This window comes from Macrotis lagotis, chromosome 1, assembly GCF_037893015.1.
Source record: "Macrotis lagotis isolate mMagLag1 chromosome 1, bilby.v1.9.chrom.fasta, whole genome shotgun sequence".
NCBI lineage: Eukaryota > Metazoa > Chordata > Mammalia > Peramelemorphia > Peramelidae > Macrotis > Macrotis lagotis.
The window spans coordinates 863,427,588-863,452,824 of record NC_133658.1 but is presented as its reverse complement, the minus strand read 5'-3'; the positions used below and the strand labels follow the sequence as shown (position 1 = coordinate 863,452,824).

The following is a 25,237-nucleotide window of genomic DNA, read 5'->3' as shown; positions in this document are numbered from 1 at the left end:
GGTCCCGTCTAACTCTTAAATCTATGATCCTATTTTCCAAGTATATTCATGTTCATCCATGCTGCTGTGTGTGAGTCTACAGGAGTGATATCCTTCTACATGGGTCTCTCTCCTCTTAATATTAAGTGTATGTTTTTGGCTGTGTTCATATCACTTTCTTTCTCTCTTTTTAACTTTCTCTCATATAGCTAGTAAGTGTCTGAATTCAGATTTGAATTCAGATCCTCCTGACTTCAGGGCCAGAGTTCTATCTGCTGCATTGCATAACTGCCCCCCATATCCATTTTCTGTGCATATTTATATGGATGCACTTTTGTATTTATAATCCTGTCTCTGAAAATAGCCCCATATAACTCTTCAAGCACTTCCCCCTTTCCTTCTCTCCTAACTCTCCAAAACCCTGACTGGTGGGGGGGTCCTTATAAGGAAGGCCATCAAATTCCTACTGTATTAGGCAGAACTCAGCAGCTGAAACAGAGACCCAGGATCCCTCACCTCTAGTCAAAGGTTGCCAGGCATGATGGGACCCCAGGGAGAACAGGGACAATGTCTAGATGCTTGGGAAACTTCATCAGTTTGTAGATTTTTAGAGACTGAGAATTTAGTTCAACACTCAGAGGAAACCAGGGCTCAGAAAGGGGAAAGCATCCAAGTCGATGATCTCACCTCCTTTAGCTGGAAGGTGACAAGGAGGGCAGGCTGGCAACAAGAAACCTGGCATCTTTGTGGCTTTCAAACTTCTCAGAACATAGGTGGCTTCTTTCAAAGGGGTGGTACCTCTATCAAGAGTAATGGGATGAATTGGAACTGGGATTAATGTATCTTCCCTATTAGGAAGAGTAGCTCCTGGGAAAGCAGTTCACAAAGTGCAGTGATCATAATGGACACTAGAGGGAGAACGGACACCACACTGGCAGGGGCTGCCTGTGGAGGGCTTTGGGGAGGCAGGTGGGCAATGCCCATGGTCCAGCCCTAGTTTTCTTGGTCTGGTGGGCAGTCAGATGCCTAGCTCCATTGAAGGGTCCTAGGACCAAGAATGATAAGTGTCTGACTCAGAGACAAATCAGTAGGCGCCAGGTTTGGTCCAGAGTGATTTTACACCTTCCTTCACAATAACTGCCAGAATTCAGTCCAAGGACAAAGCCTCTCTTGGGGAGCTGTATCATTGATCTCCCCCACCCCATTTCCCTACCATTGATGCCCCACTCCTCCCACTGACCTCCCAAAGTCTATCTCACTGACAATGTACTCTCATGACCCAGTTCTGTTCCCACTGATCTCTCACTCTCAATGCCTCTCATCCATTCCCACTGGGTTCTTCCACCTGTTCCCACTGAGCCCCCAAAGCCCCTCACATAACCCCAAACCACTATTGTTTTCCCCAAGCAAGTTCCATTGAAACCCCTAAATCACTTTCACTAATACCTAATTGGTTTCCTGACCCATCTCCAGTGATCCCCAACTCTGCTCCCATTGCTCTTTAATCCATTCCATTGATTTTGCCAACCCATTTCCACTAAATTTCATCACTTGATTTAACTGATCTCCCCAAACTGGTCACTTGCACTAACCTATCCAAATTCCCTCCCACTGAGTTATCACTTTCACCCCAACTCTCTCCCATTAGTCTTTGCAAAAGTTATCCAACCCAATTCCATGACTCCCCCCCTCCCATTAATCCCTCAACATACTCTCCCTATGCTCTTGTTGTCCCCCCCCCCCCATATAGAGGACAGGGACTATTTGCTTTTATTATTATATTCCAGCACCTAGGACAGATCCTGGCTCACATTGATGCTGAATAAATGAATGATTGCCTTATCATTTATTCACTCCTGCCATTGACTCCTAAGGTACTTTGGCTGATTCAGTTTTAAATTCCCTTTCTATTGGGGTCCTTCCTCAGTGGTCTGGTGTGACCTCTGAGAGGCAGTCTAATGTAGTGGAAAATCCACTGATCTCAAAGTAAGAAGACCACAACTGAACACTCAGTTCTGATAAATACGTTGACCTTAGGTAAATCTCTTCACATCTCTGAGCTTCCATTTCCAAGCATGGCCAATGGGATTGATGATAATAATGCTTATAACACCCACCTCCCAGTATTGTTGGAAACCATAAATCCCATAGAAATTTGAGTTATTATATGAACTCATTCTTTCCCCCCATCACCAAGGACAGTTCACATTCTCAGCATCCACCCAAGTCCTTTATTCTATTACCTGTCTAGAACTGGTTAGTTCACTGAAGACAGAGGGTCCTTACTACTGGTTTGATATGAGTGTGACAGGACTTAATGCTTTTTTTTTTTAATTTTGCAAGGCAATGGGGTTAAGTGGCTTGCCCAAGGCCACACAGCTAGGTAATTATTAAGTGTCTGAGGTTGGATTTGAACCCAGGTACTCCTGACTCCAAGGCCAGTGCTCTATCCACTGTACCACCTAGCTGCCCCCAGGACTTAATGCTAATGTAATCTTCCTCAGCCTAACTTCAGATGGAAACCTGATCTCTGTTTAACCTTTCCCTCCACCCAACATGATCTGCTCCAATCCAAGGGGGATGCATCTAGTCCAGCTTCTTAATTTCCATTTCCTGATGACCACTGATTGTTATTTCCTAACCATAGGGCATCTCACATTAGAAACATTTTTTTTAATTTACAGAATTGATTAAGAAATAAACATAGAGGCTACAGAGAGTAGGTGAATGTGATCCGTCTCCTACCCTGCCCCTAGTTTAGGCATAGCAATAAGTGAGACAGAAAGAATCTGAAGGGGACAGAGATGGGGGGGCATAACAGGGGAAAAGGACTTGTGGGTGTGTGGATGGGTGTCTAGAGAGATGTGAAGATAGTAGAATTGCTAGAGGACAGACAAAGGAGGGACGATGACTTCATAAATAACAAGGTCAGAGAAGAAGGGTCTGGGGCATCAAGATGATGAACCTTAAGCTTTGGGAAGGTTAAGGATGGACAAGTGAAACTTGAAGATTAGGAGTAGAGGCCCAGACTAGGGGGTAGCTCAAGTCCATCCTTTTGGAGGAGGTTGTGCCTGGAGTAGAGGTGGGGATTAGAGAAGACGTCCTTGACCTGTCCTTCAAACCAGATCCTGGAATGAAGCTGCTGGGAGAAAATAGCAAGATCCCATAGTAGGTGGAGTTAATGGTGTCCAGTGTTTTGGTGGCATGAGGCAGGTAGCTAGGATTCATCACCTGGTTGGTACTGGGGTTCAGTGGATGTAAAGTAGTCCTCAAGGAAAGATTGGAGGTATTCAAAAGTAGGTCTTTCCTCAGGAATCTGGCGCCATGACTGTTGCATGATCTCATAGAGAGAAAATGGGCATGCAGGGGGGCATTGCATTCGATACCCTCGTTCCACCTGTTCCAACACCTCTCGGTTATTCATACCTGGGAGAGAGAATTACAAGGGAGAATTTAAGTTAGGAAGGGAGAGCCTTCTCTAACTGGAGTAGACCCCTCCCTGAAATTTCCAAGGGTCCAGTGACCTCCATTGTGGTATACTGGAAAGAACATTTTATCTGTGTTTATAGCCTGGCTCTACTACTGGTTACATAGCTAACAGGTAGTTGACCTACAAGATAAGAAGGGAGAAATGAAAAGAACACCTAGTCACCTGGTCCAGAAAAGTCCTGAATAACTGGAAGATGGACAAACCCACACTACTAGTGTGAAGTCTGAAAGATCATGGGAAACAGAAGAGGAAGCTTAAGATTGAAGAAGGGAAGATGTTACCCCAGTTTTCAAAAAAAGAGAAGAGAACAGAGTCTGAAATGATACTCAGTAAGCTTGACTTCAGATCTTTAAAAAGTCTGTAATGGATCATTAAAGAGATGGTTGGTTGACTTCTAGAAAGGGAAGCAACGATGCTAAAAGAGTCAGCAGAGGGATTAAGGGGAAGGGAAGGGGAAATAACTTATATAGTGCCTACAATGGGTCAGATATTGTGCTAAGTGCTTTTCACAAATACTATCTCATTTGTAGTTCGATTTAAACTAGGTCATGCCAAAAAAACAAAAAAACAAACAAAAAAAAAACCCAACAGAAACAAATGCAAAAAAAATGACCTCATTACCTTCCTGATAGTTACTGAACTAGAAGATGAGGAGAATGCTGTGGATATGTATTTTACTTAGATTTTAGCAAAGCTTTTGAAAAAAAGCATTTCATCCTAAATTAGACGGTAATATGATGAGAGAAATTCTTAATCAGCTGAGTGGTTGAAATCAGAGTTGTTATTAATGGTTCCATGTCAATATGGTGGGAAGGGTAGCTGGTGACTAACTGGGCAGAGTCCTGAATCTGGAGTCAGGAAGACTTGAGTTCCAATCTAGCCTCTGATACTTACTAGCTGTGTGACTCTGGACAAGTCACTTAACCCTGTTTGTCTCAGATTCCTCATCTGTCAAATGAACTGGAGAAGGAAATAGCAAACCACTTTTGCTGAGAAAACCCCAAAATGGGGTCACAAAGAGTTGAACATGACTGAAAAATGCCTAAACAACAAAAAAGATGGTAATATGATGAGATAGATTCAGAATTAGTTGAGTGGTTAGGTTCAGAGTTGTTGCAAATGGTTCCATCAGCATTGCAGGAAGTCTCCAGTGGAATGCCTCAGGGATCGGTGCTAGGCCCTGTGATGTTGAACATTTTTATGAATAATTTGCAAAAAAGGCTTAGATAGTACATCTTCATCAGATATGCATTAATCTGGGAGGAATAGTTAAGGCACTGAAGTCAAGATCTCAAAAAGATTTTACTGGGCATGGTTAAATGGTAGTTTGTCTTTTAAAAAAAATCTATGGATATTAGTAGATTAAGCATTAAAGTCAAGATGAGTCAACAGTGTGATATAGCCACCAGAAAAAGCAAATGGGATCCTGGGATGCTTTAAGAGAGACAGTTTCCAGAAATAAAGGAGAGAGACAGACATCCTCTCCAGCCTCCATAACCTTCAGACAGAAACTGGAATATTGTTTTTCATTCTGGGCACCACATTTTAAGAAGAAGGTTAATAAGCTGGAGAGTCACAAGGAGTTCAGTGAGAATGGGGAAAGGCTTTGCAATCATGTCATATGAGGACTCAATGAAGAAACCGGGGATGTTTGGCAAACTTTTCAACCTCTTTAGTTCTCATCTCCTGTATGAAATTGTCAGTAGTGGGTGAAGTTAAATTAGATGACATCTAAAGTCCCTTCCAGGTCTAAATCCCATGACACAAACTCTGAGCTTCTCTTGGGGGCAAAAGACCTTCATCATTCTACACTGTGTATCCTCCCCCCTCACTGCCCAGCTCAAAGCTCTGAGAGGCACCTGGGTAGGGGATCCGGCCCTTGGTGATGAGTTCAGTGAGTAGGATCCCAAAAGACCAGACATCAGACTTGATAGTGAACCTGCCAAAGAGTGCAGCCTCTGGAGCAGTCCATTTGATGGGAAACTTGGCACCTTGGTGGGAGAAAAGCAAGAGAGTGGAGTAGCCCAAGGAGTAGGTTTGAGGGTCAGTAGAAAAAATCCTAGACTCTAAGAGCCTTCACAGTAGGAGCACTGGGAGTTTGGAGAAGTGTACTGAGGGTGTTGGGGGAACTCTAGGCATTAGGGAAGAGGAGGCACCTTGGCGGGGGTTGTATTCATCATCCTCAATGAGCCGTGCTAGTCCAAAGTCAGCAATCTTACACACTAGTCTTTCACCAACAAGGATGTTAGCTGCCCGTAGGTCCCGGTGAATGTAATTCATACGCTCCATGTATGCCATGCCTGCGGCCACCTGGAATACCAAGCCTTAGCCAAGTTAGGGGATCACAGGATATATTGGTGTCCCATAGAGGTTCAAGAGGGGACCAAAAAACCCCACAACAAAACAGAAGGGCAGAGGCAAGAATCCAAAGACCTAAAGCTGATCACACCTTCATCCTTACCTGAGCAGCCATGTCTACTAGGTGGGGCAGCCTCAGGTCTCGGCCTTCACCCTCTTTGAGGAATTCCAGCAGACTCCCTAAGGGAAGAAACCAGGCAAGGGTGTCTCAGGTCCACCCCCGAGTCCCTGGAACCTGGCTCCAGGATTCTCTATCCATGCCCTGCTCATCATATTCTCCAGCTCACCATGGCTCATGTATTCTGTGATGATGTAGATGGGTTCTTCAGATACCACAGCATATAACTGTACCAGCTTGTCATGACGTAGCCTCTTCATGATCTGTGCCTCTTCCAGGAAGGCTGGTGCAGACATAGTGCCTGGCTTCAGTGTCTTCACTGCCACTTTGATGCAGCCATTCCAAGTGCCTGTCAACAGGTGGTACGTAGGGGGTCAGCTGGGGAAGAGGGGTTGAACCCAGAGGCAAGCCAGCATCCATTTGCCTTTCCTTTCCTCCCCATCATGGCTGTATAAAGTGACAATCTCTCAGGTCCCTACCAGCAGAACATTCTGTGCTCAGTTCAAAAAAACAAGGCACTGTGCTAGGAGCTGAAGATACAATCTAGCCCTCATGTTCTAGGTGCTAAGAGCACGTCTAGCTCTGACTTCTTAGGTTCTGATGTCCCTCCAAGCTCTGATATTTTATGTTCCAAAGTCTATGTTCCAGATTTGACAGTTTCTGACTTTCTATGCTATATGTACCTCAAGCTTTGACATTCTACGCACTAAAATCCCTTCCAATTCTGAAATATTGTATTTTAAATTCCTTTTCAGCCCTGAAATTCTGTGTTCAAATCTCCCTTCCAGTTTTGACATTCTGGGTTCTAAGGTCCCTCCCAGATCTGGCATTTTTCTCTTCTAAAATCCTTTCTAATTCTGACTGTCTATGTTCTATGTACTGAAAAACTTTCCAGCTTTGATATTCTATGTTCTACGTTTCTTCCAATTCTGATGTAATATTTAAAGTCCCTTCTAACTCTATTATTCTGTGTTCTAAGGTTCCTGATAATCTGTGTTCTAAAGTCCCTCCAAGATCTGATATTTTCTGTTCTAAAGTCCTTTTCAGCTCTGACTTTTTGTGTTCTATGTACCGAGGACTCCTCCAGCTTTAATATTCAATGTTTTAATGTTTGTCTCAATTCTGACATATTATATTTTAAATTCCTTTTCAGCTTTGACATTCTATGTTCAAAGCACCCTTCCAGTTTGATATTCTGTGTCTAAGGTCCCTCCTCAATCTGAGATTTTCTGTTCTAAAGTCCTATCCAAATCTGACTTTCTGTGTTATATGTACTATGTATTCTAAGGTCCCTCTCAGCTCTGATATTCTATTATTCCAACCCCCTCCCAGTGCTGGGTTTCAATATTGCCCACAATATCTTCTCTCATGTTCCCTTCACACCTCTCCACTACTCACTCCCTACACTCAGAACAACCCTCCCCAAATAGTCCCACTTCTCATCAAGACCTTTGAGCTTTCCCTATTGTCTTCATACCCATCCACACATCCCCGAAACAGCCCATGCCCAGTTTTTGATCCAGGGTGATAGAGTCTCGGCTGATCTCCCAGGCATCCTTCCCTAAGCCTAGGGTTACTGGTTTCATGATGGCACATGGCTTGGTGAGGAGATAGCAAAGTCCATCGTTGTATTCTAAAGAATAAAGGGAGAATGAATATATGAGGTTGGAGCAAGGTTGGGGAGCCAGGCTTCTGAGCCTCCCAGCTAGCTGTGAAATTATGGAAGTTAGCATTCTTTCATTCATTGATGAGCTATTGATTAAGTGCCTACTATATGCAAGACTGTAGGCCAGGTAGTATAAGAGACAGAGGGACAAATGGAAATATGCTAGACATGATTGTGCATGTACACCCTCTATCAGATTACATGCTGTCTTGGGAGGGGGGAAAATGTGGAATTCAAAAGTTTGCAAAACATGAATTTTAAAAATTAGTTTTACATATAATTGGAAGAAATTAAAACTTTTTTTTAAAAAAAAGAGAGACAGAGAAACAGGTTTGGAATAAAAAGACCTTGGTTCAAGCTTGCCTCTGACTCACAATGATTGTTTGACCCTGGACAAGCCAATGCCCTTCTCAGTGACTAAGAAAACTCCCTAAGACTCTAAGTTGCTAATCTTAGGTAGTTTCCACACTAGGAGTTCTCTATATAAATTGGATCAGAAGTCTAGATTCCCTTCCCTCTCTCACCCTCCCAAAAAGTTCTAGGCACAAAGATGAAGAAATCCTAAATGGACCAAAGTTTTGCAAGCCTCTTTGGAAATGTGGAAGTCCCTCTTCCACAACCTCCTAAGCCCTGTTAGACCCTCTCTACTCTCTCCAGCCATAACCACACCTCACTCACCAGTGTAGTGCTGCACCAACTCCTGGACAGAGTCAAACTGGACCCGGGTGGTGATGTAATAACCTCCATTGTCCAATTTACGGATCTTGTAATGTTTTACATGGTCCCCCTTATTTTCATCCCAGTCCCGAATGGACAGAGAATAGGTCCCTAGAAGGGGTGAGAGCAAGGAAGAAGAGGGAGAGAATGCTAAGTACTTCCCTTCTAGCCCCCCATCAGAGAGACAATCAAGTGTCAATGGTGAGTCCCAAATATATGGTCCCATCCCTTCCACCAAGTCCCAACCCCTCCCCACACCTCCCACCTTGGGTGGTCTCGCTTTCCCGGATAAGGAAGGTTCCTCGAGGGTTGCTGGGGCTCAGCAGCTGCCTTTCAGCATCTTTCCGACCTATCTTCCCAAAGTACCACCTGGGGAGTAAGGGGAGGCCCATGCAGGACCAGGTGAGGAAGGTCCTAGAAGGAATGATGTACCCCAGAGCAGTCACAGGTATTAAAACCACTGCCTTCAAGGTCACCACTGATTCAATCACAAAATTATAAGGACCTAAGATTTAGAACTGGAATCAGTTTCAGGATTACAGACTCTTAGAACTGAAGGGCCCTCTAGTCCACCTGGTAACTGGTAGAAAATGGGCTTAAAACAAAAATATCAAACTCAAAACCTACAGGCAATTGTAAACTCCCATGAAACTTCCAACAGCAGCCAGAAACAGATTAAAATGGAATTGGTACTTGTTAAAACAAAATAAGTAAGAATACAATTCAACATAGATGCTGTTGACTTGTGGTTTTTTTGAAGTCAAGACACTGAGAAAAATACATTTCTATTAGAGTCTGGCACTACTATCCAACAGCATTGCTCAATAAGGGACTCTCCATTCTCCTCTGGACAGAACCTAAGGTTTCCCCATCAGTCCAATCCACTTTGGGACAGTTTTGTTTTTTTTTAACATTGTTAAGGGATCTTTCTATTCAATCTCATTTGCCTTCCAAGAGCAAGCAGGACCAAATTTAATCCTCTTTTCCCACAGTGGTTAATAGTGGCAATCATACCTTGTCTTCTTTAAGCTCAACATCCTTGGTCCCTTTTCCTTATCTATTTTCAGTTCCCATCTCTACTTCCATGCATCTGACTCCTCTTTCATTCTAGTCAAGAAGAACCACCTCCTCCAGGAAGACTTTCTGGATGAACCTCACTTATTATTCAATTTGTGTACAATCTGCTGACATGACCTAAAGACTCTTGGGGCCTTGTCATCCATCCTGTAGCTTCACCCTAGGACATCATGTGACCTAAAGCTGAACTTTCTTATGTTGCCTCCCTCCATTAGAGTGCTATTATCTTGAACACTGGGAAATGTCTAGTTTTTTCTTTGTAACTCCAGTACTTCACATAGATTTAGGCATGTAATAAACATTTAATAGATGTTTTTTCATTTATTCATTCATTCATTCATTCATCCCTTGGCATTCTCAAGACACTGCTATGTTATAAATTTATTTCTATACTATCTTCTCCATCAGACAGGATGTGCCTAAAGCCATGGCTCCCCTGATTCCTAAGAGCTATCAAAGTCCTTCCTAAATGTGGATTCTAGAACAGTACAGAATGCTTCTTACTGAGACCAAGCTCAACAACCTTGGACTTTTTTCCTTCTGGACACTCTTTTAATGTAACCCAAGGTTCCATTAACCTTTTTGCCCAACAGCTCTCTCTCATTGAGTTTACAGTTCACCTTCCCCTCAAATCTCCTGGGGGAGAGTACTCTTAACTGGGGAGGTAGGAAGATGGGAAGGGGATTTGTGTAGGAAGCAGATAGAGGAGAAAGGTGAGCTGGTGACTTTGTTCAGCCCCCCCCCCCCCACTTAAATCCAATTCACTTGTATGTCATGGTGTAGCATGCAACAAACAACAAACAACCACAACAATCTGAGCTATTTTGAATGGAGCTAGCAATTCTATACCATAGAGACAAAGTATTTTAAACAAAAGTGAGAGATGAAACAGTCAGCAGGTTAGTTTGAAAGGAACAGAGAATGTTTGAAGGAGTTTCCCCCACCAGCCAGATCCAATGGTTTCCCTTGCAAATCCTCACATCTCCATAGAAGTCTTCACTGGATAGCCCCATTGTTCCCTGAAACTCAGCAAGTCCAAAACTTAACTCCTCATCTTCCATCTAATAATGGTTTCCCCTCCTAATAATCCTGTTCTATCAATGGTCCCACAACCTTCCAAGTTATCCAGCTTTAGAACCTCAATATATCTTTTACTTCATCCTTTCCTTCATCCCCCATTAGATTTTAAGCTCCTTGAAGTCAGTGGACTGTTTTGCTTTTTTTTTTTTTTTTTTTGTAGCTTCAGTGCTTGGAACAATGCCCAATACATAATGTTATTGTTGTTCAGTCGATTCAGATGCATCTGACTCTTTGTGACCCCTTTTGGGGTTTTCTTGGCAAAGAATCTAGAGAGGTTTGTCGTTTCCTTCTCCAACTCATTTTACAGAGGAAGAAACTAAAGCAAACAGGGTGAAGTGACTTGCCCAAAGTCACACAGCTAGTCAGTTTTAAAGGCCAGATTTGAACTCAGTAAGATGAATTGTCCTGATTCCAAGTCCACTGGACTCTCTGTACATAGTAGATGCTTAATAAAAGCTTATTGAATCATGGATCCTATAACATCATGGGGCTGGGCTGAATCTCCCTTCCTAAATTTCTCCAATCCATCCCCTCTTGTCCTCTCCGTTCCCACGGTGACCATTGTAGTTCAAGCTCTCATCATTTCTTGCCTTGCCTGCAGTAATAGCTTCTTAAGTGGCTTCAGTCTCTCCCCCTTGAATCCATCAGAAAGAACAGGCTGCCTCGGTAATTTTCTTCATCCGAAGCTGATTGCATCACTCCCTGCTCAGACACCTTCAATAGCTCCTTTCTGCCTGCAGCATATACTCCAAATCTTACTTTAGCTTTTGAGGCCCTCCCCAATCTGGGCTCCACCTGCCTTTGCAGTCACACTCCCCCCCTCATATACCTGGTACTCCAGACAAAACAGATTAGTCACCATTCCCCTGAACATTCTAGATGCTTCCCTGCCCTTTGTTCCCCATCTAGAATGTTTGCCTCCAACCCTTCAGGATTCAGCTCATGTTCCACATTCTCTGTGAAGCTTTGCCTGGCCTCCTTCCCTCATTGCCAGCCTTCTCCCGCCTCCCATGCAACAAAATCTCTCCTTCTGAATTATAACAGCACTTACTGTCTGGATGTAGGGACTGTTATATGACCCAATCATATGTTAGTTAGTATTGTTCATTATTGTAGAATGTCAGAGCTTGGAGGAAATAGAGAATGTCAGAACTGAGAGGGGCTTAGAACAGAGAATATCAGAACTGGAAGGGAATGCCAGAGCCGGAAGGGGTCTTAGAACATAGAATGTCAGAACTGGGAGGGGCCTTGGTCATAAATATCAGAACTGGGAGGAACATTAGAACATAGAATGTCAGAGCTGGGAAGGATCTTAGAACGTAAGATTGACAGAGCTGGAAAGGACCTGAATACATAGGGATGTTAGATATCATTAAAAAAATGTGTCTTGTCTCCCCAACTGGATGGAAAGTCTCTTGAATGTAGGGACAATATGCTCTCTCTTGTTCTAAGCACACATGTCTCCTCCCCCTGTTCCATCCAGGACAATAAGGAGGACAAGAAAGCTGGGCAGTCCCCAAAAGCACAGAGACTTCTTGGTCCCTCTTGTCTCATCTTTAAGGCAGGGAATGAACTCAGAACACTATGACCCTGGGCCTCACTCACTCTTCTGCCTGGATGGAGTTCACAGGAGCCACATAGTTGCTGGGGATGTATCCAGTGAGTCCGGAGCTCAGGGATCTGGCCTCCCACCAGTCGCCCTCACTGCAAGGACAGATGGAAGGGCGGGATGAGCAGCTGTCCCCCTCCTCTGCTCACTCTCCAGGCAAGAGAAATGGGGCACAAGCCTGGCAGCATCCGCCTGAGACGGTACTACCCAGGGGAAGCTGAATGATAGTCAGCGTGTCTGACCAGCTGGGGTGGTTGAACCCCCCCACCCCCACCCCTTCCCAGCTCTCCCCAAGATAATAATCATGACCGCTGAATCACTCCCTCTCCCCAGCAAACCCAGGGCCCATGGGTCACTCACGTATTGTTGAGGATGTGGAATTTTTCTCCTTTTGTGAAGGTGAGGTCATCCTCAGTCCTGGCATCATATCCATAAAGGGCTATGAAAAGAGTTACTCCAGCCCCTGCAGGGAGAGGGGGCATCTGGCTACGGGTGGCTAGGCCTCCAAGACCATAAGAGTAGTTTGCCCTCTACTCAAAGGGACAAAGATTTGAGGTCTGCAACCTGCCCTGAGCTGCCCCCATATCCTTACCCTTCCAATCCACAACTTTAGCTCTCATTCATTATTCCAACCAGGCAAGCCTGTTCTCCCTTCTGTCCCTTCTCTCTACCAGGCCCTGGCCCTTGCCCTCTCTCAGGATGCTTTTCCTGGTGACCCAGGAACAAGGGCTGCTTATTCCATGGCTCTAACCTTTATTACTAAGGGCCCCTCCCCACTCCATCCTTTGACTCTTGAATACATGTTTAATAGTCTCCTCTTAGAGCAGAGTCCATATTTCCCCCCACACCCCAATCATGGGTTCTCTGAAGTCAGGGATCATGGCTCCCTGAGGGCAGGAGTTGAGGGAGGTTGGGGTTGGCTGTTTATTTTCAGACTGGGGGCTTCCTGAAGTGAGGACTCCCAGGTCAGTACCCTATCTCCCTCTACCTCTGGGTCTTACAGGCCAAGGGAGGGGGGGGTCTAGATTGTCTTTAAAGCCAGGTGATATTTTGTATCTGACTCTACCTCCCCACTGGTAGCTCCTGCCCTCCCTATACCCCTCAAGCACTAACCTGAAATGCCTCCAGGCTTTGGGGGAATACCAGTCAGGAAGCCAGGTGTGCTGATTTGGTGTTGGGAGAAATTATTGAAGTTGGGAATGTTGGAGGGGGAAGAGGAGATGACCTTGGTGGGCTCAGGACTGTAGCGTTCCCCATAGCCTTGATCTCCTCTAGCATTATCCTCATTGAAGGCCTCAAGCTTGGTGTCTGATTCTGCCTTCTCTTTACAGGAAACACAGCCCATTGTGGGGGCCTGTGGAGGGTGGAGAAGCAGGATGAGAGAAAGGGAGACATGCCTATTGGCAACCCCTATACCTGCAGAGGCTTACTCCCTCCTAGGCTAGCTGTAGGTGCAAAGAGACAAGGGCTAACAGAAAATTCTATCTTGGTAGCCTGCCTTCCATTGGAAATAATGATGATGATAATCATCATTATTATAATAATCCATCCTTAGAGAGTTGCTTAGGGTACTAGAAAAGTAAAGTGACTTACCCAGGGACACACAATCAGTATGTATCAGAACTAGGACTAGACAAAACCCAGGTTTTTATTACTAAAAGGCCAATTCCCTATCTACTCCACCACATTGCCTCAAATAATAATTTATTGGTAAGAGGTAGCCTGGTATATTGGGAAGGAGAACTGGATTTGAGTCTCCTCTTAGAAACATGTATATTGGCTGGTTGTATGACCCTAAATAAGTCACCTGATCTCTCAGTTCTATAGGCAACTGTCTAAAATGATAGATAGTAAAAAGAAAACACTGACTTGCATTGGTGAAGGGAATTTCCTCCTTTAGAAGTTCCCCACACCAGTTAAATCATACTACTACAATGAAATCCAAAACTATGAATTACATACATATGTATATATATATATGAGCTGGGGTGGGGTGGGAGTGGATGTGGGTGTGTAGGAAGGGACTGGAAGAGTTGGTATGGGACAGTCTGTCATTTCCCTAATAGAGGGAATCTACCAATTCATATTGAAACCATCTCTGCAAGTCAGAGTCTGAAGTCAGGGTCACACCGGGAATGTGAGTTAGAGGCAGGATTTTAACCCATGTCTTCCTGGTTCCATCATTTACTTTTTTTCTCTATTATATCATATTATGTGTGTTAATATTGCACAGATCTAATTATAATAATTTTCAATTCAATTCAATAATATTTATTGTGTGCCAGTTTTGGCTAAGCGCTAGGGATGCAAAAAGAGACAAAAGATAATCCCTACCCTTGAGGAGTTTGCAATCTAATGAGGGGAGAGAACAGACAACATGTAAGCAAATATATACAAGTCAAGTTATCTATAGGATTATTGTTTTTGAAGAGGCCCAATGGAATCATGGGGTGCTGCCTAACTGCCTAAGCTCCAAGGACCCATGATGCCTTTGGGGTTGCCACTCCCCCCTTGCAGATTCCCAGCCCTTCCATGGAGCCAATATTTAATAAATTGCAGCAGTTGAAAAAGTTCCTTCCCAAGTGGTCAGCCTTTCCTGTGATGACCCTCTTCAAACTTGGCTGGGTTGATCCCCAGACACAGTCTTTTCCAGAGCTCCTACCCTAAGTACTTCCAGCTGGGCAGGCCCAGCCTGAGCCTATGTTCTCTCATCACTGCCTCCAAGACCTCAGGGTGACCACCACACCCTGGCAAGGCATCTGAGGAAGATTTGAGGGGAGCAACAAGAATCATAATAATAATAACAAGCACTAAGAGACTCGGAGATGAAGCTGGTGTTGGCTCACCAGTCCGTCCTTCCTCAGAAACATTCCCCTTTAGGTTTAGCACAAGGTCTGGGAGATGCAAAGCCCTTGGTGACCTCTCTGAATATAGTCCCAGGCCAGAAGATCTTCCTGAAAAAGCTCTATTAACTAGAAGGATGTGCCCCAATTTTCTCCTCTGTAAAATGAGAAGGGAGGGACTGGGCTAAATAGTCTTTGAGGTCCCTCCCAGGTCTCGATCTAGGATTCTCTGATAGTGGGAAGACATAATCATAATAACATTAAGATCTTTGGGAGATTTTAGCATGTCTTCCTCTGAGAGAGTGTGCCGATATACTAGAAGCCAGGAGTCCCGAGTTCTAATTTGACCTTTGCTGCTAGCTTGCTGTGTAACCTCAAGCAAGTTGCTGCCTTTGTCTGGACCTCCAGTTTTTCCCTCAGCCAAATGAGGAGGCTTGGATTAGAAGGACTGGGTCCTGTCATTTGTGCTTCCATATCTTTGTTTATTCGCCTGTGGGTCTTCTCAGCTCTGTGTGTGTATGTATGTGTGTGTGTGTGTGTGTGTGTGTGTGTGTGCTTTGTGGGGGGTGGGGGGGCCCATAGAGTGGAGGAGGAGGGAGAGTCCCAGGGGGGAGGAAGATCAAGGCCATTTCCCTGTCTGTCCTGCTTCTAGGCTGTCAAACTAGCTCTTTTCCACTCTCTATCCCCTCACTTCCATTGGTTGCCAGGCAACCATAGTCAGTGTGAGAGGAAGGGGGTTGCAGGGAGGGCCTGAGACTCTTGGCAGGGGGCTGAAGTGTATGTGTGATGGGGGGGTTGGTAGCATCTGGGAAGCCTCCCCCCATGCATCCCCTGAAGCTGTCCTCTGCCACCTCCCCGATCCTCCCCCCCAACCCCCAATCTCTTTATTCACACACATTACTTACCTTCAGGTCCCAAGCCACTGAGGTCAGCAGAATAACATGGTCTGAATGGAATGGCCAGATCCCTGAGAGACAGACAAACAGGAGATGGAGGCCAGTTCCAGGGCTCTGACTTCTCTGAACCAGCCCGTACTCTCCCATCTTTCTTGGGGGACTTTGAAAGGGGAGAAGTTCAGTTTGATATCCTAGAATTCAGAACCCCTGAAGGGAGAGTGGCTTTTACCTTCCATTTCCTTCTAACTAATACCTCTCACAAAGCCATTCACACTGGCACACACACACATATAAAAGAACTCTAATGATCTGTAGTCCTATATATACAAAAACATATAGGACAGATTCTCCCATATCCCTAGGCACTGGAAAATTGGTTTTGAGGCAGTTCTTCCCCTGGTCTGGGATGGCCCTCCCCATATCCTGCTGGACCCCCAAGGCTCTGGCCATGGTCAGAGGGAGATAGTTCTGGCTGGGGAGAGGACATGGAGAAAGAAAAGATGGGGGATGGCACTGGGGGAGGGGAGGAAGCTGTGGTCCTTTCAGTCCCAAGACGCTACAATTTGTTGTTAATAAATAAAATCTGGAGGATCATTCTGTCCTCATCTTACCAGAGGCTGAGACCCAGGCAGAAATATTTGCCCAAGGTTACACAGCATAATAAGTATCAGAATTGGGGATCAAACCCAAGTTCTGTGACTCCAAATTCAGGACTTTTACTGCTATAAAACAATGAGATTGGATGTGTCTGGGTCATTATTTAACTAGAGATTATCTCGTTCCTTCCCCCTCTTCTTACCCTTCCCTTGAGAATGCTCAGGTTAGGGAGGAGTGGAGTGTAGGAATCCTAGGGTCTCCCTTACCCACCTATCCCCACGTCAATTAAGCCTTTTCTTGAAGCTAGAAAAATGACCTTGGCTTTGTGGTAAATTAAGCAAGGCATCCTTTACCCGGAAACTCATTGCAACAGGGGGTTGATTGGAGGAGGGGAAGCCAAGTTCAAGGAAATGGAAGACTCAAAAACACAGAGAGAAGGCCTAGGGAATCACAGGGCTAGTGGGGGGGGGGGGAGTAGATTCCAGAGAATTCTGAGGTATTCCAAGAGACCCAAGACAGTGGAGTCCACCAGGATTCTCAGGCACCAGTTGTCCATCCATCTCCCTCCTCCCTGTGTACCCTTGACCGGAGCTCCCTAATGGCAATAAGGGCTCCCATCTCTAAAGTCCTTTACAATTTACAAAGTGATTTCCTTACAATGACACTGGTGGAGATGTGGGAGTGGGGGAGGATGTGTTTGCATGAGGAAATTGGTAGTTGCTCCTTTTACAGAAATGTAAACTAAGGTTCAGAGGAATGATGGATTTAAAACCAGTTCTTTTCACTGTCTTTCTGTGATATCACACCACCTCAGATTCTACTATCTGAAGTTATTCAGCTGACTTGGGGGCAAAACCCGGATTTGAATCTTTCTTCCTGCTAGCCAGATCTTTCCCATGTCCCAGCTTTCTTGCCTGCCCTCCTCTCCTTGCAGGCTTAGAACCTTCACTCTGAACAGTCCCTGAGCTGAGAAACCCTGCTCAGGTTATTTCACATTCCTCTCTTTTCTAGAGGTCTTCATTCCCACCTACTGCAAGTCTCTGTCTTGATTCATGGCCAGCCAGATATGTGGGAAGAGCCGGCTTCATCTTGGCTGTGAGTTAGGAGGCAGGCCAAAGCTCCCATCTGCCCACAAATATCTCCTCACAGTCTTGCCTGAAATTCCTCCCTACTTTTTCAAGTGCCCCTGAGCTTAATATCATACCATGGTTACTCCTTTCATGAGGAGACCTAGGTTCAAATTCTACCTCTGAAAATAACTAAATGTGTGATCATGGTCAAGATGCTAAACCTTGATGTTCTCATCTGTAAAATGGGGCCCATGATATCTACAGTCCCTTTTGTGAGTCTTAAATGAGATAATATACATAAAATGCTTTGCAAATTTTAGATGATTGTATAGATATCAGTTATTAGAATTCCAATTTTATAGAGGAGGAAATTGAAATTGAAAAGGGAAATGATTTGCCTAGAGTCACACAGTAGTAGATCATGGATAATAAATATATTTTATATATTGATATTTGGAATAATGAAATCCTATATAATATATAAATAATAAAAATAACTGAATTATTATAGTACCATGTCTAGCCAATAATAATAATAATAATAACATTGAAGATTTATAAAAATTGTCTCATTTGATTCTCACTATAACTCTGGGAGGTAAGAGCTATTATTATTTCCATTTTACAGATGAGGAAACTGAGGCAAACAGTTACAAGACTAGCTTAGTCATACAACTAGTAAGTCTCTGAGATTCCCTACCTGTAAGTAGTGAGGTAGGTACTATTATTATCTACCTTTGACAGATAAGACATCTGAGACAAAATAGAGATTAAGTGACCTGACCAGGGTCACACAGCTAGTGTCAGACTGAATTTGAACTTAAGTTTTCCTGACCCCAGGTCCAGACTTCTATTTACTTCATTAACTAGTTGCCTTAATTTAAACCCATTGTCTCCATTCAGCAGACTGCCATACAAAGCATTAGAGCCTCTACTACAACCATCCACAGGGCCCATTGTGTACTTCATCTGTACCTCTGTGGGAAGTACCCCCCCTCTTTGGAATCATTCCCAGGCTCCGGAGAGAAAGTCAGTCTCCCTGGAAGCGTCTGTTCTTGGGGGCTTAGAGAGATGCCCATTATTGCAGTCTCTTCCCTCCCCCACCTAATGCTCAAGCAAGCCTTAGGGAAATGGCTTAATCCAGATGTGCTGTCCTTTTATGGTCTTCCGCTCCCTGCATTTCATCTGGGTTCGCTGCCAGGTTCCGGAAGGAGCCAGGCTGCTTCTGTCTGCATTTCACCTAGTGCCACCATCCTCCACCTGTCCACACTACCTACAGCAATGCCACACAGTATCATTCTATATTTCACCTATTGGCATTGTGCCTAGCTATGCCACAGTGTGCCAGTCTACACTGTACCAGGGTACATCATACACAGTATACCTGTGTAAACTTTCTGAAGCCTATCTGCCTGGGACCCACACCTACCCACCATCATGGCGGCTCTTTGGATGCACCAGAGAAAGGCATAGCCTTGACGTTCCCTACCCCATCATCTGTCCCCCCAGCTGTCCCTTAAGGAGATACTGAAGGATGAATGAATGGAAAGGAATTGGGACTCCACAAAAAGAATTCTGTCCTGGAAGGTGGGGGTTATCCTGAGGGATTCTGGGAAGTGGAGAAGCCTGCTGCTTGGATGCCTCTAAAGGAGCTGGTGCATTCCCACCTGGAGGCCAAACTGGAAGATTGGAGTGAGAGCCAAGAAATTTTTCAAGAGGGAGGTGGAGAAAGTGAGGCTCAGCTAGGATAGCTGGGTGAGAGAAGGGGACAGGCAGGCCTCTCCGAGTCTCACCAAAAAGGAACCAAGTCTGGGGTGGGGAGAAGTGGAGCAATAGGAGGCTTTCAGTTCAGTTCCCCCAGCTTCCTACCTAAACTATCTGATGCAAGTGTGGGGGAGGCATGTCCTAGTGCTGGGGAAGAAGCAAAAAGAAACATCAGAGATCTCATTTTCCCCTACTTCTCTTCAGTTCCTGGACTTCTGGGGGAGGAGCACATGTTACCCCTGAAATTCAAGAGTCCTGAACCCCAGGCTCAGAACTGCAACCCTCAACTTTAAAGGAGTTGTTGATGCCTAGAGTCCCCCATGGAAACCAACCACTTGGCTCCTAACCCAACCAAATACTTTCAGAGAGTTCCCTGGGCCCAGACAAAAAATCAGACCCCTTGTCTGTGGTCAGTCAGTCAATAAACATTTACTAATCATCCACATGCCGGAGAGGAAGCAGTTAGGTGGTGTAGTGGATAAAGTACCAGATCTGGAGTCAGAAAGTCTTCACTTCCTAAGTTCAAATCTGGTCTTAGATACCTGCTAGCTGTGTGACCCTGGGCAAGTAACTTCACCCTGTTTACCTCAGTTTCTTCACTTGTAAAAGTGAACTGGAGAAGGAAATGGCAAACCTCTCCAGTATCTTTGCCAAGAAAAGCCCAAATGGGCTCATGTAGTGTCAGACACAATTGAAAAAAATCAAACAACCACTAACAAATTATATGACTAGCAGAAAGCTAAAGCATTGGGGATATAAAGAGAGGCAACAGAGTCCCTGCTTCCCTGGAGTTTACTATCTAACAGGAGAAAACATGCAAACAACAAGATCCAAAGAAGTAAAGAACAAGATAAACTGGAAATAATCAACAGAGGAAGAGAGGGGATATGTGTGACATTCTTGTGGCAGAAGTTTCTTTCTATTAATGGGACCTGAAGTCACTGAATCTGGGCAGTGGGTCACTAAAGAAAGGTCTCCCTCCTTTTCTTCTGGCTCTCCCACCACACTAAGCCAACCAAACCTGCTCTTCTCTTCCTGGAATTTAAGTAAGTAATGCTCAAAGACATCAAAGCTGTGCTAGGAGAAATTCAGCTTCCATCCTGGATACATTTCCTCCCATCTCGTTACAAAGTCCCTATCTTCTCACTAAGTTACATACATCCATCTCCATGGCTGATCCTACTTCTCTTCCACAGAATGCCTCATCCCTTTCCCTGAGCTCCTATGCCCTCATTTAACTTCCATTCCCTCAATGAGATACCACATCTCCGCACTGAACCTCATCTTCTAATCAAGCCCCTCATGGAGCCCATGTCTCCATCCTTAAGCCCCATCTCCTCAAAGAACCCATATCACCATTCCTGGGACCACCATCCTTAAGGTCCCCATCTCCTCCTTGAGCCCATATCTCCATCCTTGAGGACCCCATCTCTTCATGAAGATCACATCCACATCTTTGAGCTCCAACTCCTCCCTGAGCCCACCCTTCCATCCTTGAGCTCCCATCTCCTCATTGAGTCAATGTCTTCAGTCTTGATGACATCTTCTAAGGCCAGACCTCCATCCTTGAACTCTCCTCTCCCTCCTAAGTTCATAACCATAGCCAGTTCTATTACTATCATTAATATACCATTGGAGGGTGAGAGAAAAGAGGCACACAAAAAATTGCTACGCTCCAAGATTAAGCCTAGTCCATAATAATGGCCACATCAACCATTCCCTTACTAGGGTCCTAGTCATGACTAGGCCTACATTCTTCCTTTCTTTCAAGAATAAATTGCTTCAAGAACTTCTAACTCTTCAGGCATGAAAACTCCTTCTGCAGCTCATAGTTTGAGTCTGCTTGAAAAGTCGTCTTTGGGTAGTCAACCTTCCACCAGTGAACCTCTTCAGGGAGCCAGACTGTGCCTACAGATGAAGCTTTCTAGCTCTGAGACTAACCAGAAATCATCATAGCTCATGTTTATAGACTACTTTGTAAAGCTCCCTCTGCTAAAACCCTCCCTTGATACTTTATCCTGGTGGGCCACAAGCTACCTCAGCTCTTACCAGCTTAGAATAGATCAGGGATGAATTGCATGGCTGGTTTGGAAGCATCCCTAGGGCTTAACCCAGCATCTGGAACACAGTGTGGGCTTCATTAGGCTTGGAGATTGAGCCTGCACATCACCTGGTCAGCCATAGGGTGATGAATTTGAGGGCCACAGATTCTCTTGAGTGCTTGAATGATTGAATGAATCACCTGTGAATGATTGTCAAAGGACTGAGCTCTATGGAACTAGAGAAGACACTACATAGAAGAAATCACAGATTCTCAAAGTATTCAAAAATTTGCCAAACTTAAAATGGACTACATGAAGTGAGTGTTGTTTTTTTTTAAATAAGCTGTCAGTTAATAAAGCACTTTCCTTACAACAATCCTCTAAAGCAAGCAATACAAGAATTGGTAGAACTATTTTAGAGAAGAGGAAGTTAAAACTCAGAAAGATTGTGACTCTCTAATTTGACACAGCTAGGAAGTGATGGTGCAGAGACTGGAACCCAGATCTTTTTGACTTCAAGGTCAGTATTTTTTTTTCTCAACAGACTTTAAATTTCCAAATGAATAAATTTCTCTATCTAGAAACTTACTTTGTAAGAAAATGGGGCTACAACTGCTACTTAGATTCACAAGACATAGGATTTGAGGGAAGGCCAGACAGGAAGGGGTGAGTAGAGGGCTTGAATATGAAGGGACCTTGGCTTTCAAGACACATACACTGAATGAGAGGAGCTGTCCACTCCACTCTCCATTTCCCAATTGGGATGGCTGCTCCTTCCCTACAGCATCCCCTCTCTTCCCAAACCCCAGGTACTCACCCTAACTCCCAAAGGTTCTTCTTTAGCTCTGAGTCAACTCCCCACAAAGAAAGTGTCTCCTTCAGTTTTCCCCTCCCCCCATCTGGCCACTTCCTTCACCACATGGGTCACTATATAGACAACCCCAGCCTATGTTCTCCTCCTAAATATATTTATTTTATATGACAACTGCAGCAGGACTTGTGAACCTTATGACCTCAACTTCCTCTCCAACCTCCCCCACCCAGCTCCGTCCCCTTTATCTCCTACCCTATTTCAGAACCCCACTACATCTCTTTTCTCTTTTTCTGGCCTACTTTTTCAGCTGTCTCCCCACCTCCTCTACCCAGGGTCCTCTACTTCCTTTCTTTTCTCCCCACCCCCCCACCCCAAATGACTCTCTCCCTCCTGATTTCTCTCTATCCTGGAGACCTACTCACATATAGCAGATACAAGTCTTATATTGAAAGTCAAACAAAATAAGGTCTAGTCCTCACTCAGTCATAAACTTGCTGCATGATCTTAGAAAAGTCACTTTCTGAACAAAAAACAGTAACAATAAAAATATTGTTTGATTATTGTGACTTCATTTTTTTCAGACATAGGGATTATGGTCACAGACAATTATATATACTGTTAGGCTCCGTTGACCTGTTTGGTAGTTTGCTGAATTGGGATTTTTCCCTCTTTTTATTCTTTGTTACAAAGGATGGTTAGCTGCAAAGGCTGGTAAGAGAGAACAAGCATTTATTAAGCACCTATTACATGCCATAAGAGGCAACTAGGTGTTAGCATGAAGAAACTCAGGATCTTCCTCAGTTCAAATCCAGCCTCAGACACTAACTGTGTGAGTCACTTTACCCTCTTTGCCTCAGTTTCCACTTCTGTAAACTGAACTAGAGAAGAAAATGGCAAACCCCTCCGGTAGAAACTGAGACTGACAGAAGTTGTGACTTGCCTAAGGTCACACAGTTTTAAAGTGTCTGAGCCAGATTTGAACATAGATCTTCTTAATTCCAGATTCAGAGCTATATACAATGTGCCACCTCACTGTCCAAAAGCAAGAATATTCAGAAATGAAGGTATAATTAGAAAATACCAGTCTTTTTTCTCCCCAGGAAAAATAAATCACTGATTTTCTTTGAACCTCTATTTTCTCAACTATTAAATGAGGAGTTGGACTGAATAATTCTGGCATTCTACATTCTGAGATTCCTTCTAGCTCTAAAATTCCATGTTCCATCATCCTCCCTCCCAGTTCCCTTATAATGATACTTTCTCCCTTTCCTCTTTTGCCCCCCTCTCTTGTCTGTCCCCCATCTCATACATAGCACCACCATTTCCTTTCCTTCTGCTGTGTCCTAGTCTCTCTCACTTCTCCCCCCACCCATTTACTTTCCTGTTTCTCCTCTAACTTCCCTGTCTTGGCATGGCCAGAGATTAAGTTATGGGGATGGTAGAGAGGAAAAAGAGTAGAGCAGATCCCCAGCAACAGGAAGGGAATCATCCCCATGTTCTGAGTATGGAGCCACTGAGAGAATCATCATTATCTACTGAAAGAAGGGTTGTCAAGACTACTTAAAGATTTTCCCATCTACCTTGAATGGAAATGAAGGTGGCAGAAAGAATGGGATGACTTCTCTCACCCTTTCCCAGCTCCAGTAGGAAATGACTCTTAGTGGTTTAGTACCAGTGAAAAGCAGGAGTTTGGTGGCAATGAGGTGAAAGCAAAGGATATCTTTCCCCTACTTCAGTTCTTTCTCAATATTGGTCTGCCCGATGAACTCCCTCCAACCCTGGAACTATATTTTCTTTCTCTGAGGACTTCTGAACCCTCTACTATGGTTTCCTTGTATTTTGCCTTTGAGTATCTCTGGGGGTCTATGCCATCCCTTACCCCTACAAGGGATCTAGACCCAGACCCCTGATGTCCAAATGCATCCATCCTAGGAAGGCTGGTGGGAAAGATGTTCAGTATTAATGCTAGGAATTGGGGGAGAGATCAGTTCTGGGGCCTGATGCCAGCATGGTCTTGCCCCACCCTGAACCCTAGCTGCCATGGAAAGGGCTCTCCCTTCTCTCCAGCCGGCTGTCAAAAGCAGGATTTCCGTAGGGGTTACTATCTATTCCTGGATTGGGAGGGCGGGGTCCTTTACAGGGAGAAAGGGGGCTTTCCTAGGAAGCAAAGACCCTCCCCTTTCCCTGGGCCCCAGAGGAATCCCTAATGAGAGGAGGGAGCCCCCTATTGAGGGATTATGGGTGACACATAGTCCCTCCTTCCCCCTCCCCAGCCTCGCTCCTTCTTGTGGGAAGAGAAGCCTTCTCCTTCTACCCTAAACTCAATTCCTTCTCTTCCCCATCCCTCCCAGTCCTCCCCTCATTTCTCACCACCAGATAGACTTTTCTTCTCTAGGCTCCTCCCCCAGGTTCTCTTCCTCATCTACCCCATTTCCAGTAACCCCCCCAGGGCCCCAAGTCCAGTGTGGCAACCCCAGGGTTCCTTCTCTGACACCCTTCCCCAGGCCTCTTTCCTGGCTCCCTCCCCCCAGATCTCTTCCAGGTTCAGCCCCCACATCTCTGGGAGCTGTCTCTGGTTCCCCAGGCAAAACAGAGCTGAGCCTGAGGTCAATGGGCAGACTTCATCTTCAAAGCTGCCAAGAGCACCCAAGAGCACTCAACCGACACCCGTACCTTGTTTCTTGGCTGGGTCCTGCCTGAGCCAGTTTGCTGCAAAGCCCCAAAGTTGAGCAGGGAGGGGCTCTTCTGAACTCAGATATCCCCCATCCCCCCTCTTCTTCTGGTTCTAGAAGAGAGGAAGCAGACCAACTTCTCCAGTTGCAGCCGCAAGGGAACTTTCAGTCTCCTTAGCCCTGGAGACTTGGGGCGACAAGCGACAGGCTATAGGCTTGAGGCTTGTCAGACTGGGAGGGGCAGGAGTAGGTTATTGACCTGACTCTTTCCCATCACATCCTGTGGCCCCCAGACTTCAGAGGGGACATGGGAGGGGGAAGGGGAAGATCTCTGCTCCCAACTCCCTCCCTCTTTCCCATCCTCCCAGCTAACTCCCATTTTACCCCAACAGGCGAACCCAACCCAGATCCCACACCAATCCTTTGGACCTGCAAGGAGGTGGAG

At 45.0% G+C, this 25,237-nt stretch overlaps 1 protein-coding gene across 3 annotated transcripts; it reads right to left on the bottom strand.

Moving 5' to 3' along the window:
• Positions 1 to 1,787: 1,787 nt before the first annotated feature.
• Positions 1,788 to 24,879, bottom strand: FGR (FGR proto-oncogene, Src family tyrosine kinase). Of its 3 annotated transcripts, none has more exons than XM_074217972.1 (13): positions 24,794 to 24,879; positions 15,843 to 15,904; positions 13,208 to 13,448; positions 12,455 to 12,557; positions 12,091 to 12,189; positions 8,594 to 8,697; positions 8,290 to 8,439; positions 7,423 to 7,578; positions 6,115 to 6,294; positions 5,931 to 6,007; positions 5,626 to 5,779; positions 5,329 to 5,460; positions 1,789 to 3,405 (listed from the first exon to the last, which is right to left on the bottom strand). In XM_074217972.1, the coding sequence occupies exons 3-13, from the start codon at positions 13,437 to 13,439 to the stop codon at positions 3,197 to 3,199; spliced, it is 1,596 nt and encodes a 531-aa protein (XP_074074073.1). In that variant the 5' UTR covers positions 13,440 to 13,448; positions 15,843 to 15,904; positions 24,794 to 24,879; the 3' UTR covers positions 1,789 to 3,196. The 3 variants fall into 3 exon arrangements, with proteins under 3 accessions (XP_074074072.1, XP_074074073.1, XP_074074071.1); XM_074217970.1 differs by lacking the exon at positions 24,794 to 24,879 and adding an exon at positions 22,124 to 22,280; XM_074217971.1 differs by lacking the exons at positions 15,843 to 15,904; positions 24,794 to 24,879 and adding an exon at positions 22,124 to 22,280 and having other exon boundaries at positions 1,788 to 3,405.
• Positions 24,880 to 25,237: the final 358 nt, after the last annotated feature.